This window comes from Sus scrofa, chromosome 11 (assembly GCF_054392235.1).
Source record: "Sus scrofa isolate SSC_HxYL_T2T_F1_AM1 chromosome 11, Sscrofa_HxYL_maternal_Yorkshire_Landrace_v2.0, whole genome shotgun sequence".
Lineage (NCBI taxonomy): Eukaryota > Metazoa > Chordata > Mammalia > Artiodactyla > Suidae > Sus > Sus scrofa.
In genome coordinates this window covers 6,417,875-6,434,599 of record NC_139393.1, presented here as the reverse complement: position 1 = coordinate 6,434,599, position 16,725 = coordinate 6,417,875, and the positions used below count along the sequence as shown (strand labels likewise).

At 51.4% G+C, this 16,725-nt stretch overlaps 1 protein-coding gene across 1 annotated transcript in view; it reads left to right on the top strand.

Annotated features, from left to right (window-relative positions):
* The first annotated feature begins 939 nt into the window (after positions 1-939).
* FLT1 (fms related receptor tyrosine kinase 1) overlaps positions 940-16,725 on the top strand; it is a 174,609-nt gene continuing 158,823 nt past the window's right edge. The window contains exon 1 of the mRNA XM_001925740.8: positions 940-1,312. Within this exon, the coding sequence (XP_001925775.6) occupies positions 1,249-1,312 (64 nt within the window). The 5' untranslated portion in view covers positions 940-1,248. The remainder of the gene's footprint in view (positions 1,313-16,725) is intronic.

Genomic DNA, 16,725 nt, shown 5'->3' with positions numbered 1-16,725 from the left:
TCACGTTCGTTTCACCGGGTTTTGTTCGAAGAGCCGCGGAGTCACTCGTCTTGCGTAGCAAGCTGCCATCAGAAAGATTCCTCTCGAGCATTTAGGAAATAAAGGTCAAGGGCTCGGCCCCTAGGAGTTGCAGGAGCAGCTTCGTGCCTCTGCCTTTTCAAAGGTATCAAGAGGTTATTGCTTGTTTTGCTTCTAGGCAGCGGAGGGTTTAGGAAATGACTTGGGCGGGTGCATCTGTGCGGCCGAAAAAGACACAGTCGCGCTCCCCAGGGACCTGAGCGGCTTCGCTGTCTTCCCGAAGGTGCCAGCCAAGCGTCCGGCCCCCGAGGGCGCTCCTGGCGCAGTCCCCTGTGCCGAGCGTGTCCGGCGCCTTCCTAGACGTCTGGGGACAGTGGAGGAGTCGGGGGCGGCGGGACAAGGCGGGAAGAGCAAGGAAGGGGAGGGAGCCGGCCTGAGCCTCGGCCCTCCGTGCCAAGGACACCGGCGTGGAGGCGCAGCCAGCTTCCCAGGGTCGGACTTTCCGCCCCGCGGCCCGGGCGGTGGAGGTCCAGCCCTGTCCCCTTCCCAGCTTCGGGCGGCCCCCAGGGCTGAGTAAGCCGGGCGGAGGGAGACGGCAAGGATTTCCTGAGAGCTCGAGGAGGAGGTGGAGGAGGAGGAGGAGGAGGAAGAGGGGACCGGGGCGGGAGACGGGAGCAAGGACCCTGAACCTGCCGGGCGCCACTCCCCGGCCGCGCTGCCCGCGCCTTCCCACGCGCGCTCCCTCCCCGCCCCCGGCGGCTCCCGCCCCCTCCCGAGCCGTAGGGACTCAGGTCCCGGAGGAAGAAGGTAGGTGGGGAGGCGGATGAGGGGTGGGGGACCCCTTGACGTCACTGGAAGGAGGTGCCGGGGTAGGAAGTGGGCCGGGGAAAGGTTATAAATCGCCCCCGCCCTCGGCTCCTCTTAATCGAGGTCCGCTGGAGGCTGGGAGCGCGCCGGCCGGACACTCCTCGCGGCTCCTCCCCGGCGGCGGCAGCGGCAGCGGCGGCGGCGCGGAGCGGGCTCCGGGGCTGGAAGGCAACGGCCCGAGGACGCCGGGCGGCGCGGATTACCGGGGGAGGTGGCTGTCTCTCGGGCTGGAGCCGCGGAGAGGGGCGCTCGGGGCATAGGGCCAGCGGCGGCGGCGCTGCGACAAGAGACAGGCTCCGGCGGCAGCGGCGGGCGCCCGCGAGGAGCGCGGGCACCGGGCGAGCAGGCCGCGTCGCGCTCACCATGGTCGGCTGCTGGGACACCGGGGTCCTGCTGTGCGCGCTGCTCGGCGGTCTGCTTCTCACAGGTGAGGCGCGGCCGGGGCCGGGGCCGGGGGCCGGCGCGGGGTGGCCGGGGCGGGGGCACGCGCCGGGGGCCGGCTGCAGCCGCGGCGAGCGGGCGCGGAGGGAGCTGGGCGCCCTGGTTGCAGCGGACTCTCCCGGGGCCGTGGCGCCCTTTCTCCCCCGCCGGGAGGTCGGGGTGGGCGCCTCGGAGAGCAGTTGGCTGCGCTCCGCCGAGCATCGCGGCACTCGGGTCCCGCGATCCTCTTTGCCGCGGGAGTCGCCGAACCTCTCTACTTGGCCACCTCCCCCAAGTCGGGGCTCCCTGCCCGGCTCTGGGCTCGGAGACCGCGGCGCACCCGGACCTGCCAGACCCCTAGCGCCTCCTCCCCGGCTGCCTGGCCGGGTCCGCCGGGGCCCCGGAGCGGGGGCTCTTAGGACGCCCGTGAGGCTGCCCGAGGAATGGCCGGAGGCCTGGCCTTGGCGATTTGGGGCCCTGGCTACGATGTCGCTCCTCCCGAGGGAAGGAGGTGAGCCCCTTTGGAAGGCATCGCTTGCCTGATGGGAGCACCCAGATGCCAGGAGATGGCAAAAGCTAACATCCTTCGACCCGCTCCGGGCCCCCGAGGCCGCGTGTCCTGGGGACTGTTCCCCAGCGTCCGCTCCTCGTCGCCGACCGCCGGGCCTGCGAGCTGCCATCAGGGTGGAGTCTCTGCCACCGGTCCAGCCCGGGTCGCCGACCTGCGGGACCCTGACCGGCGAGGGCAGTCGAGGACCCACATACTGTTAAGTTTCGGCATTGCAAGCCTAGCCTTTAAATTCCAAGCGAGGAAAGGGCAAACGATATGGACCAAAAAGATGCGGTTTGAGGAATCGGTGAGGTCCGCGCCTCTGCGCGGCGTTAGGGACACTGGCCGCAGAACCGCCCGGGGCTCAGAGCCTGTTGGTGTGGAGGCAGCGCGCACTGGGGCGCCAAAACCCGAGGGCGTTTAGGGGCTCGGACTCGCCTTTTCTGCTCAGCGGGGCTCAGCGGCTAAGCTTCCTTCTTCAGTCCGTCCGGGCGCAGAGAGCCAGATTTTGGAGCGCCTGTCAAGCAGTGTGGAGGAAAGGTACAAGAAGTAAGCTACAGAAACATAAAATAAGTTAAATAAAAAAAAACTTCCTGGGAAGGAAATGAGTAGGGTTCGGCATATTTATAAAAAATGCTCTTTAAACTCAAAGGGCAGGAACAGTTAAATATTCTTTCTGATCGGAAGGCCGTTAGTTTCTAAAGAACAAGTAATAGTTCCAATTAGATGGATGAACCGGGAGGCAAGCCAAAGTCGTACCCTCTGAGAACTTGCTTTTTAGGCTGGATATGTTGCTGAAAGAAGTATATTCAATGAAGTATTGCTTGTTTATTTTTAAAAAATACGTTTGGGGGTTTGAGAAGTCACTTTGAAATATAATTAATTGCTTAGAGCGTTAAAATAACTTGCTGAAGTTCACCTGTCTATTACGTAAAAGTAAATCTAGGTAAATTACTGAGAATCCCAAACAAGGAAAAATAGAGGCTCTGTTGGATTTTCTGCTTCACACGTATACATCTTTCGTTACACAAACTAGGCAATTATAGTTCTGTTCGTTGTTTGGAGCAGCTTAGATCCGAGAAACATGTGAGATCTTATGAGTTCTCTTAGATTTTTTTTTTTTTTAACTTAAATGAGGCAGAAGTCTTGGAACTCTGCGGTTTTTAAAGAATTTCCACATGTGCTGTAGGGAGGAAGGACAAAAGATTGGCAAGGTGAGAACTCTTTCACCTGCCATTTTATGGAATGTGTTACCAGCTTGGGTTTGTAATTGCGAATCCTTGGGCGAGTTAACAGCTGCCTCTCAGTAGAATTAACTACCTGCTTGCTAAACCACAGCAGGGCTTTCCCGCTGAACGGAGGGGCTGCAAGTTGGGAGAGTGGTGTCCAGAAGGGCCAAGTTTCTGTTCTGTGGATTTATGAGGGGTCTGCTCGCACCCATCACGCGCCAGCTCTGCCCAGTCTTGAGTGCTGTGTAATTTGATGAGTTATTAATATTGCGTGTGCATTGAGGTATGAAAGAATCAGAGGTTGAGTAATACAAAGATAATGCCTTTCCCCGTAAAGCGTAATATACCTTCTTCCAAATGTTCTGGGAAATAAAAGGTGCAGTAATTGGGATACTCTCAAGTCCTCTGTACTGCAGACTCTTCCTTTAAAAAGGGTACAAGGCTTCCTCTCTCCAGCACAAATCCTTATTTTTTTTTTAAATGTTAAGGCTCCATATCCTTGAATAAAGCCACAGACCCTTTATGTCTGCCCCCGTTTTCCTTGAGTTTTGAACAGCTGACACGTACAGTTTGCTGTAAATAACTTGAAAATGCTTCACTCGCACGTTTCGTGAGGGAAATCTAATTAATAATATAAAGTTAAAATGTACATGAAAATAACACCCATTTCCACAAGGACCGTCATCTCTCAAAGCTAATTTTACATAGTAATTTTCCTTGTTTTCTCCAAGGTGTATGAAGCCACACGCTTTTAATAGTATTTTTGGGGAATTGCTAGTTTGACATGTTAATTACGTAGCGGCTTTGGCAGTCCGTCCTTTTCCAGATGATGGATCGCATTACAGATGAATCGTAGGTGGTCATCTGCTGTAGTTTCTCACTGTTTTACCTTATTATTTTGTTCTTCTTCTGTCCCTGTTGAAAATTGTATGATAGGTTATCCCGTTTCCTTTTCAAGAGATCCCTAAGCGGGGCTTTTTGTTTTCATCTGTAAAATTCAGACACTAGAAGAGGTGGTTATTTCTAGAGACCATTCCTAACTCTGAAATTGATTCCAAGTAGAATGAACATGGGCGCCTCTTTTTCTCCCTCCCTGGACTATATTTGCCTATCGAGTGGGTGTGAAACCCTGTGATGCCTGAGCTGAGGCTGGAAGGATGAACTGACTTTCCCCTGCTCTCAGTAATTACGGTGGATTTTCTTTTTTACTAGCGGAATGCACCTGATTCCAGCCAGTCAGCTTGCTCGTTATCAGGTTACAAGAGCTAAGCTGTTAGTGGATGGCCAAGCCAGTACTAAGTAATCATTATCTTGGGCTTTTTTTTTTTTTTTTTTTTTTAACTAGCAGAAAGCATAACTCAATGAAGTAGCCTGTACTTAACTCGGGTTCCATGATCGCTTCTAAGGAAACCAGTGATTTTAAATCCATACGTGTTGCCTGGTTTTTAAATTAATGTCCACTCACTTGATCCGCCAAGAACTTAAGTCGAGGAGAGTTTTGGATTTCAACAAGGAAACCTCTTATTTAAACTTGAACCTGCTTTATAGCCTTTTTAGAGCAAACCACTTTGTTCTTACCGAAACTAGTGAGATATTTGAAGTCTCCTCTGTGTATAACGTGGAAGTTACATAACATAGACATTGAAAATGACGTCTTGCCCCCAAAATGTTTTTAGATTAGCCAAAAAAAAAAAAAAAATGCAGTGTCTTTGCAGAAGGTGACCCAATTGATTGCAAAGTTACAACTGCTGTTTACTCTGGCTTGGGAATTCTGCAAAGCAAGAGCACAAATCGGAGTAAATAGCTTCTGTAGTGTTTCACGTTGAGATGTGCATGCGAGTGGGTGTGAGAGTGAAGAGTGAGAAAACTCTCTTGGCACCTGGGTGTAAAAAGCGCTGGCTGCTGTTCCTCGGGGATCTTGGTTCAATTGCACCCTTAGGAGTTTGTTGGCTCTCAAGTAAATTATCACTGTTTTTCAGAGCATTTGTCATTGTGAACAGCGGAGGGAAGGACATTTAAAATAATACCAGGCTTAATTTTTTAAGTGAAAATACAGTCCTTGGGAATGGGTAGAAGCATGAGAAGCATCTGCCGCGTTTGGTGTAAAGGATTCCGTAGACCAGTCCATTCTGGTCCATCAGCCTCGGTGTTCCGGGGAGGCTTGTAAGGAATGACAAGGTCTCCGGCCAGATGCTTTCCAGGATCTTGGTTGATTCCTCACCCTCTGGGGTGCCTTGGAAATTGCATGCTGCTGATGAAAGTACTGGATTTTATACCAGATGGAGGGAGGGGAAGGAAATGGGAGGAATGGGGTGATGGAGGGAGGGCTTGAAGGGGAAGCCTGTGGCTTAGGATCTGGGTCTGCAGGGGGGTTTCATTAAGGAAACGGTTCCATTGAGTCTGCTGAAGATAGTGGACGAGATTTCCTGCATTGCTGCTGGGCGGATGTGGGGGGATGTTAAGAATTCCTGGGGATTTCCCATCAGGCTGGGTGAAGCTGATGCCTCAGAGCAAGTCTCATTCTTGCTCCTTGCCTTGATTTGGAGCTCCTTGAGAGGTTGGATCTCATTTCGCACACACATCCACCACCACCGTGCGTGGTAGCTGGAACCCCACAGGTCCAATCCACTCTTTTACAGGCAGAGATGAGAAAATCCACCCAGAGCAGTTGAGCGATTTACCCCCCCACATACCCCCCCAAGGTCAACAGCTGGCTAGGGGCAGACCCAGGAACAGAACCTGGTGTTCAGACAACTGCTAACGTTTCTTCTTTTTTGTATTTTCTCTAGCCCAAACAGGGTTAGAGCTGTCCCAGCAGTTTTGAATGACATTATCAGAGTGCTGAGATTTCTTCTAAAACATCTTATTTCTTGGAGTTCCCGCTGTGGTGCAGTGGGTTAAGGATTTGGCTCAGCTCTGTAGTGTTGCCAGTTCCATCCCAGGCCTGGACCAGTGGGTTAAGGATCTGGGCTTGGATTTCATCTCTGGCCCAGGAACTTCCCTATGCTGCTCGTGTAGCCAAAAAAGAAAAAAGAAAAAAAAAAAAAGTCTTCTCATTTTATTGAATATATTTCAGTCTTTTTTTCCTACCAATACACATTTTTTTTTTACACACATGCACAAAATTAGGGCTGTATGAATATATTGTAGTGGTAGATAATGTGCTTGTTTGCTGTTCTGCAAAATGAAAAAAAAAACTCTTTAAAGTGCCTTTTAAACTAAATATGTCATTCATATTTTAGTGCCTCACGGTTATTTTTTTTACAACAGTTTTGTTTTGTTTTTTGTCTTTCTGTCTTTTCTAGGGTCGCACCCGCAGCACACGGAGGTTCCCAGGTCAGGGGTCTACTCAGAGCTGTAGCCACCAGCCTACACCACAACCCCAGCAACTCGGGATCCGAGCTGCGTCTGCAACCTACACCACAGCTCACGGCAATGCTGGATCCTTAACCCACTGAGCAAGGCCAGGGATCGAACCTGCACCCTCATAGCTCCTAGTCGGATTCATTAACCACTGCGCCACGACGGGAACTCCTACAACAGTATTTTTAATGACTGTGTAGCATTTCATGATATGGCTCTGCCATAATTTTTTAAAAATTACAGTGGATTTACAGTGTTGTGCCAACTTCCGCTGTATAACAAAGTAACTCAGTCATATATATATAACTGTGTGTGTGTGTATATATCTATTCTTTTCTATCATGGTCTATCCTAGGAGACTGGCTATAGTTCCCTGTGCTATACACTAGGAACTCGTTATTCATTCTAAATGTCATAGTTTGTGTCTCTTAACCCCAAACTTCCAGTCCATGCTACTCCCTTCCCCACCCCCCTTGGCAAACATCTTTTTTTTATATATATGAAAAAATTGTAAAAGCCTGTAAGGGGGTTAATTAAGAATATCAAAGTGACGGCTGCTTCGTACACCGAGAGATTTAATGACAAGGCGGATTTTTCTTGGGAGCCCGCGGAATCCTCTTGACCGGCTGCGGCTTAAACGGCTTCCTCGATCGCCACCTCAGGTCGCAGCCACAGCAGCTCCACCCCCCTCCCTGGCAAAGGAGGACCCTTGGTGAGCTGGGCCTTACCTTCCTCACTCCGAGTTGGTGCCGTTGGTCTGCCAGCAAGGCGGCCCTTTGTCTCCCTCGGATCTAACTCTCCTGCCTTTAAAACTCAGCTCAGAAATCGGCTCCATGAGCTGCTCCTTATCGCCCAGCCAGAATGACTGGTTCCTCCCAACCTCTGTAGGCAGCCTCCTAGGGGAGACCCCCGCAGGGGTCCCTCCTCCTGTTCTTGTCACCTTGCATTGTTACTGCTGTGTGTCTGCACCCCGCCCGGGGAGCGGAGTCGCTGTCCTAGCTCAGCTTACATCCCTGGCACCCAGGCCCGGGGGCTCTCAGTAAGCGTTGTGATGAATGAATGAATGAGTGAATGAATGAATGGGTTGTGGAGCCACACTCTCGTTTCAAAGTCTCCTCGGGTCAGGTAGGAGTTTATTCCAGGGTGTTAACCTACCCCTGCCTGTCCACTGGGCCTCAGTGACTGTGGATTCCTTGAAGGGCCTGGTTTCGGTCGGTAGTGTTTGTCCTCTGCAGCGAGTGACTGCGATACTCGTGTCCTGTGATCCCCTCCTGGTGTGTCTGGATGCGGAAGCTCTGTCCTAGAGTCTCTCGGGGAGGGTTCTTCGCCTTTGCTTTGCAGTGTCTTATCGTTAGTGCGCTCAGATTTTATTCTTTGGCTTGCTTGTCCCCTCATAGACTGAACCCTGAGTCACTGACTGGGTGCTGGGCTGGGTTGCAGGTGGGGGAGACCTGGCCATGCTCGGAATCAAGACTCTGTTTCAGTAGGAGCTTTGTTGAAGGACCAGGTGAGTCGCCAGGTTGCCGCCTGCCTTAGCCTGGGTTTCCTCAACCTTTCATGCAAATAGATTTCTGGCAGGACCAGCCTACCAGCTGTGAACCCTGTTCTGAAATGTCTGAATTCCCCGACCCAGGCTCACACGGAGCTTCCCTTCCCCTGACTCTCAGGTCCAGCCCCACACTTTGCACGTGCTCACAGCATGCTTCTCAAAGTGTGGTCCACGGCCCAGCATCCCCTGGAAACTTAGTGAATCAGAGCCTGCATATGAATAAGGTCCCCAGATGTTTGCACATTAAAAACTGAGAAATACTGATTGTGGTGAAGGATTCTTCGCTCTGGTGTCCGGAGTCTAAATTCTCTTCACCAACATCCTAGTGATGACCTTTGACCTGTGTGACCAAGGGACCAGAACTGGGCCAGCCGCAAGCCTCTTGCAGCTCCCACATTGTTCTTGCGCCCTGTCTTTGGCTGGGACACCTGTGACCCAGTTCAAGACTCCTTTTACAAAATCAGAGCCTTAACTTGACCGTGTGATCAAAGTGAACAGAGGTTGTGTTTCTTGCAGCGTTATACTAGTCGGGGGGTGGGGGTGGGGGTCCTTCCCAAACCAGAGGTGCAAGATCATGGCTTTAGGAAAGAGAGACTTGGTGAAAAATAGTAAAAGTGGCATTAAATAGATAGCTTTTAAGCACAAATAAAGTTTTACAAGGCATTGGCTTCCAGAAAAGTCACTTGGTGTAAGAACCAGGGAGGCTCAGTGGCCTTCTCTGGAATCTCGGCTGTCAAGGAGGCATCACTGTCTGTTGATGCCATGATGCAGCGGCCAGCACTTGCCGTGTGTCCTACCGGCCTGAATTTAATGCACTGGCCTTCTCTCATTATTCCAAGTTTTGGCAGATGCTTTACTCTTTTCACAGGTTTCCACAGTCTTAGAGGCCCTTTTGCTCAGCCCGCTCTTCTTCTAAGTGGTGGCCTGTGAATCACACTTCCTGTAAGCCAGACCCACCCTTGCGGGGCACAGGCAAAGCAATAACAATGGTCAGGTTCTTGTGTGAAAAGAGGCCCGAGGTGAACCCTGGGTAAATGAAGAGCTTTGGCTTCTATCATATACAAATAGGAAGCCACTTGAACTCAAGGCCACCTTTTGTGGCCTTGATCTGTGATGAGTCTGCCCACTGAGTTCTGTGACACCCTTTGCTTCCCTCTAAGGCCAGGATCCCCAGCCGTGGCTCTGCACTAGATTCATCTGGGAAGGTTTTTTTTTAGAATCCTCTTCCTTTGCTTGTGCTTCTGACCGACTTAATCACAATCTTTTGCATAGGACCCAGGCATTAGTAATTTTAAAGCTCCCAGGTGATTGCAATGGGCCGCCCTCGAGTTAAGAACCTCCTGTGTGGAGTTCCCTTCGCGGCGCAGTGGTTAACCAATCCGATGAGGAACCATGAGGTTGTGGGTTCGGTCCCTGGCCTTGCTCAGTGGGTTAAGGATCTGGTGTTGCTGTGAGCTGTGGTGTAGGTTGCAGACTCGGATCCCATGTTGCTGTGGCTCTGGCGTAGGCCGGTGGCTACAGCTCCGATTAGACCCCTAGGAAAAAAAAGAACCTCCTGTGTTATCACACACCCAAATCCCTTGGGGAGCTGGCCCTGCAGCGCAGGGCCGCCCCCGAGTTTCTGGGGGCGGGGCCAAGAATGCGCATTTCTAATGAGTTCCCCGGGTGGTGCGAGGCCACCTTTGAGAGTCCCTGCCCTCAGGCTAGTTGGAGAGGCATTGTCGTGCTCCTTCCCTGCCAGCCTTTCCTCAACAGAAATGTGGGCATGTGCATACAGGGTCCCTTGGAAAGGTGCCATACTCTCGACCTGTCCCAGGCAGCCGCGCACCACCGTCCAGCCCCGCCCAGTCCTGTCAGAAGCTTCAGGATGTTTTGCGCCTCTGCATCTGCCTGCCTCGGCTGGGATGCCGGTGCCCCACGTGGGTGGCTGCATTCCACCTGCTGGAGCAGAATGGTTCAGCTGACTTTTGCGATGTGCCAGGGCTCTGTCCCCATGAGTGAGCCAAGGTGCCATGTTGGGGACAGAGCCGCCTCCCACTGTGCAGATTCAGGGTGCTGGGACCCTTCTTGTGAAACAGCCAGAGTGCAAGCTGGTGCTCTTTTCATGAGACCACCTGGGGGGTACCTATTGGGCATTGGAGGCCTCATGTTATGTCAGCTCTACGGACACTTTCAATTTCGAATACACGGAGACCAAATCCGCCACCCACTGCTGACTCATGCTTCTCAGGCCTGAGTCACGATAGCGTTTGTGTTTGTCATCTCTTGCCACATGCCAATCTGCCCTCAAACTCAGTGGCCTAGAAGAAGAATTCATTGTGTGTCAGGAGTCTGTGGGTTCGGAATCTGGGTGGGGCTCAGCCGACTGGTGTTCTTTGGGCCTCGCCTGCGTCACGCATGGGGCAGGGGTCCCCTGGCTTTGCAACTGGGGCAGTGGTGCTGGCCTCGCCCAGGCCTTTGGTCTTCCAGCAGCCTAGCCCTGCCTCCTTCCTGGGGGCAGGGCCCCTGGATGCCTGCAGGCCTTCGGAACACTTCTGCCTCTGTTGGGTTGGTCAGAGCGGGTGGTCCTAACTCAGAGCGGGTGCAGGGAGAATAGGCACCTTTCGCCTTTCCAGAGCCGAGGGGCTGCTGAGGCCGTGGCCACGCTCCTCAAGGTAGTTCCCTGCTGTGAAGTACTTCGTCTCGGCCTGGATAGTAGGCCGGAGTTTGGCCAAGAAAATGCTAGTGAATAATGCCTGGGCCCTTCTCCATCCATGAGCCAGCTCAGTGCATTGGACAACTGGTCCGTTGGAAGAGCTTCCTATTCACAACTCAGGATTAGGGAACAGGCCGTGCATGGGTCTGGTGGCGTGCCATGCGGGGGCTGCCAGCCTCTCACCAACACCATTGGCACCAGTAAGGGAGCCCAGCTGACCCTCGGAGAATGAGCGTAGGCAGCTCTACAGCTTCTCTGGGCTTGTCTCAGAGGGTCTTTGAGCACATCCTGGAGGCTGTATTCGCGTTGGGGGAAGGGAGTAAGGCAGCAGCTCACCCTCCTGGAACGTTGGGTACTTTGATTTACGCAAATGATATGACTCAGTCACAAGAAGTGGGTACAGTACTCTTAAATATGAGGAAACTGAGGCTTTGGTAAATTCTCTACTTTCCCAAACTGGGATTCTTTCAATCTGGTCCTGTCAGACCCCAGAGCTCCCTCTCTTTCCACCCCTTAAGGCCTAAAGGACAGTGCGGGGAGGGGTGGTGGCAGGAGAAGCGCGTGGGTGGGAGTGTGCCAGGCTGGTCGGGCCCTGCTTTCAGAACCATTCTCTCCGTGGAGCTTTGCCACCTCCAGAGAACGTGAGGCTCCCCGGTGACGCCAGCCCAAAGTGGCCTGTGGTGGAGTCACCGGTCAAGTCTTCATGGAGATGGAGTTTTCATCCGTGTGGGTTTTCACGGCAGAGAAAGGATCCCCAAAGCCATTAAGAACCTGACTCTACAGAGGCTTCCAAACCGCTCTCCTCCACGTGGCTAGCGATGCCCAGGCTGGGTGAGGCCAGCCGGTGCTTCCATCCTGGAAGAGCTCTCATCGGGTAGGTTCCTGAGCATCTGGGCTGCCCTCAGATGTCTGCTTCTCTCTGCACTTTTAGGTCCTAGAAACCGCCCAAACCTGGCGCTCTTTCTTAAATGAACCTAGAGTGCAGGAGTTCGATTGTAGCCCAGCAGGTTCAGGACCGGACGGCATCTCTGAGAATGTGGGTTCCATCCCTGGCCCCACTCACTGGGTTGAAGATGGGGTGTAGGTTGCAAATGTGGCTTGGCTCCTGTGTTGCCGTGGCTCTGGTGTAGGCTGGCAGCTGCAGCTCCAGTTCGACCCCTAGCCTGGGAACCTCCCTGTGCTGCAGGTGCAGCCCGAAAAAGACAACAGAACAAAACTGGAGCACAAGGCGCTTTGACCACACTTTGCATGGGTGCACCTGTGCTTCGGGGACTGCGGGCGGAGGAGGACTGTGTCCCCGAGCAGAGGAGAAGGAACGTGGCTACAGGGCGCCGGCGCTGTGAGCGCCTTCCCAACGATCCAAGGTGCGTGCTTTTCCCTTTGATGCACTGAAACCCCGAGGGTCACATTCTTACTGCGTGACTGGCCCAGAATGGAAACCAGGGTCTTTCTGATTTTGAAATCGGTACTCTTTCCACCAACATTTACCTTGATCTTGGATGATACCATCTAGGAATTCAGAAAAATCAAGGCGTTTGGTTTTCAGGGTTTAGAATGAAAAGCTCTTATCCCGTGAGGAACCGGCAGCTGTCTGAGGGTGTTGTCCTAGCCAGAGGTCCCATCGCTCTGGGATGGCCATGGCCACAGGCTCTGCTTTCCCTGTTTGATTGACAGTCTCAAAAATGGAAGCATTCCTTTAAGCCCTCTTGCTCCCTGGGTCTCTCGCTCTTCCTTAGATCATTCCTTTCAGATGGTCACACCTCCAGGAAGTCAGAAAGGACGAGAAGCATGTGACTTCTCCTTCCTTGATCCTGACTTGGGGAAGGACACTTTTTGACCCCAGAGTATGGCCATGTTTATCCGAATCTGAGAAAAATCTTACTCTGTCATCTATAAAGGAGGTTTTGTTCCTTTTTTCTTTTCCAGGGCTGCACCTGCAGCCCATGGACGTTCCCAGGCTAGGGGTTGAACTGGAGCTGTAGCTGAGGCCTATGCCACAGTCACAGCAACGCAGGATCCCAGCTGCATCTGCGACCTACTTCCAAGCTTGCTGCAACAGCGGCTCCTTAACCCACGGAGCACGGTCAGGGATTGAACTCACATCCTCGTGGACACTATTGCAGGTTCTTAACCTGCTGAGCTGTAACAGGAGCTCCTAGAGGAATTTTGTCTTTCCTTCCAAGAAGACAGTGAAAAATGGAAACAAATAGATACATGGCTTGGATGAAAGTTACAAGGAGTGGGGATATATATACTGTTGGATTTTTATGACTGTTTTCTTTTTCTAAGTTGGCCTTAGAGAAACAAAAACTAGATGGAAACAGGCAGGGATGTGTTAGAGGGGCTTGCTGGCAAACAATTTTAAGAGGTAATGTAAACTTGGGTTATAGCCTTTCACCCATGATTAATGGTATCGTTTTCTTTTTGGAAAATTCTGTTTACCTCTCTTTTCCACTTAATGTCTCCTGCTGGATCAAGTTTTTGTTCTCTGTTTTTATTTGGAAATTTTTATAGCTCTGAAATCTTCTCCATAGGGGATGCAGCTGGAGACGAGAGAAGGGAAAAAAAAAGCATAGGAGTTGAGTAATTGTGCCGCCCTAGCACGGACTCGGTGTACCGACAGCTTCCTGGGGTTTGGGGGCTCTTTGATGCTCATTGTTAACAGACAGATTAGAAGGTCTTTCCATTCTCTGTCCTCAAAGCCGGTAAGTGAAAAGTACCTTAAGGATTTGGTACAGGAAGTCACTAGAAATGCAGGAGACCACTCATGTTCAAGACGTTGGAGTTTGCTTTGGCTCTTTTGACCTGGACGTGAAACTCAGTGATTCTATATCCAGGTGGATCTCTTTTTAGGTGTGGTAAAATTCTAAAGTGTGGGGATAGAGCCGTCGTTGTCACTGTTGTTGATTTCACATCTGCGTTTTGGTCCAAACAGGTGGGCCCGGCGTTGTCTCACTGTAATAGCTTCCTCTCCATTTCGGAAGCGTGCTAAGCACAGACTTGGGAGAGGACATTTCTTTTAAGACGCGTATGTTCTTACAGTGTGTTGGATGCTGTATTTTCTGCTCTGATTTCACGAGGGAAGCATGCTCGTATTGAATTGAATTGTCCTGATGCCGCTGTCATAACCAGGGTTCAAGCTCAACCTCCAGTGTGAGTTCACGCATTCATGGGAGATGCTTTCACCTCAGAGTGTTTTAACGTTTTCACGTAAAAGTGCCTCAAGCATTATCCTCAATTAACCCATTTATTTTTATTTCAAGAGGGACACATGGTTATATTGATCCCGTGATGTGTTGACCAGCGAGTGTCATTATGAATTTTACCGGCAACTCACTTACTTTGAGTGAAGAATTTGTGATGCCCGGTACTCGATAAAGCGTGTCCTTTTAAAAATAAAATGTCCGTAGCTCTGAGGTCATCTGTCTGTTGACTTAGCCTTGAACCCATCTTGGTATTCCGCCAATCTGCTTCTCCATGACTTGTGTCCACGGGGCCACTCGGGGCTGAAAGCTGTTCAAGAGGAAGGGCTGGTTTCAGCTCCACCTTCACCGCTGTGAAGCCAGGACAGTGCCTTGTGCAGTCATTCAAGAGATGCTGGTTGAACTGACCGGAGCTGTATCCTAGGCATCCTTCTGGGTCTCAGAGGCCTTTTAAGAGTTAGGGTTCCACATCAGTTCACCTTCTGAGAGAACTACCTGTGGGCAGAATGGAAGAGGTTGGCAGAAATACGTTTAAGAGCTGGAGCTAAGTCACCCGATCCGGGCGGGCGGGCTGGCTGGCTTGCTTTCTCTCTCTGTCTCTCTGTCTCTCTCTCTCTCTTTCTTTCTTTCTTTTGTCTTTTTAGGGCCACACCACCCAAGGCGTACAGAAGTTCCCAGTTAGGGGTCAAATCAGAGCTGTAGCCACTAGCCAACACCACAGCCACAGCAACACCAATCCAGGCCTCGTCTGTGACCTACACCACAGCTCACGGCAACACTGGATCCTTAACCCACTGAGCGAGGCCACAAATCGAACCCGCGTCCTCCTGGATGCTAGTCCGATTCATTTCCGCTGAGCCACGACGAGAACTCCTGAGCAGCTTCTGATTCCAGTGACACCTTTCTTACGCTTGACTGAGCTGCCACCTTCTCTTGTCTTGACTCTAGACTCAGAGTGAGGATCTAAGCTGCCTGGCCACTAGAAAAATGGTCCCCAAGAGAGATTTCCTGTAGATGGAGCCTTCTGTGGGCATACACTTAGCAGGTCAAGGTTCGCCAACAACACAGAAGAAAGACAGGTGATGGGGAACCTTAATTTGTAGGCACATCAGCACAACCTAAACCTGTCGGGTAATGCTGCTGTGGCTGTCATCTCCGTTGCCGTCGTGGATAAGAACATTTGCGTGGAGAGCTATTTCCTCTTGGGCCTGGACCGTCCGTGGCGTGGCCTAGGAAGAGGAGAGACAAGGCTGGACACGTTAAGCCCTGGCTAGGACTGCCGCCAGCTGACCTCTCTCTTTTCCGTCCTTCATTCTGCATCCATCCCAGGTCTCTTCCGTGATTTCAAAAAGTACAGTGCAACCAAGGCACGTCTTCTAGTGAATGTTCACCTATGCCTTTTTTTTTCCCCCCTAGTGGCAGGTGAAGTCAGGTAGGTCCCCGGTTTTTAAAAAATTAATACATATGTATGTACACATATACACACACATATGTATACACATATAGACATAAAGCAGAGCATTGAAAGGAGACATAGGGCTTTCTCAGCAAAGAGCAGAGCTCTAGAAGCAAGAGAAGGAAGAGTGGTTGATAAGAAAAAACAATTGTTGAAACAGTAAAGATTGAGCCTTACGATGGTCCCCTTGCAGCTCAGCAGTAACAATCCCGGTCAGTATCCATGAGGATGTGGCTTCGATCCCTGGCCTCGCTCAGTGGGTTAAGGATCTGGTGTTGCCTGAGCTGTGGTGTAGGTCGCAGATGTGGCTCAGATCCCGGTTCGACCCCTAGCCTGGAAACTTCCATGTGCCATGGGTGTGGCCCTAAAAAGCAAAAAAAAAAAAAAAAAAAAAAAAAAAAAAAAAATTAGAGTGTTTGAAATCTTTGAAGGAGAGAGAGAGCACGAGACCCTGGTGTTTCCTTCAGCAAACCCACTCCTGCTTTGAGTCTTGACCTTCAGCAGCATCGTTTTCCTGAGGGCACATCCTGAGCACTCTGCGCTGGCTTAGCACCCGCCCCCCCAAAATCGGGTGCTTCCCGTGGTTACTTCCTACCATCATGCAATTTCACATTTGCATAAAACTCATAAGTATAAAGTCCCCTCTGCCTCTATGTGTGTGTTTACCTGTGAGCCCACTGAAGTTGCAAACACTTTAAAGAAGCGCTGTTGTTTGTCTTGTTGATGATTGAATTCTTCTCCCAGGGTGTGTTGAAGATATTAGGCGGAGGAGTGAAAGAGCAGAAAGAGCAGCAAAGAGGAGGCGTGGGGGAAGGGTCACACCTGGGATGGGGGAGGAGAGCAACCAGCGTTGGTCAATCCAGGAGGCGGGAAGCGTATGGTAAGGAAGGCAACGCCTTCCCAGGCTCCTGGAATCATGGATGAGAGGTCAGCCTGTCACCCACCCCATCCATCTCATCTCAGGGTTTTGGGGGGACAGCTCCAGTCTTAGGGACCTTACTGCCGTTCTTCTGAGATTTCCCCTTCTGGTTCTATGAAATAGCACTTGCGGTTTTGGTCTTTTCTGAGCTGATTCATGTTATCATAACGCCTGTTAGGTTGATGACCACCTGAATACGGAAATACCATGGATGCTATCTCAAAAAATGCTAATTCTGGAATAGATGAATGAAATCATATGAGCAAAAATGCCCCGAGAATTAAAGACCAGTCTTGCCCAGGCTTGGGACCCAAATGAGTTTTTATAAAGTCTCTCATGGATATTGGCAGGGGAGGCAGTATCACATACTAAAGTGAATGAAAAATCTTCAATTATTTCTTTCCCAGTGGAGATACTTCTGGTGGCAGCATCCTGCTTTTAAATTGGTTCCTTTCC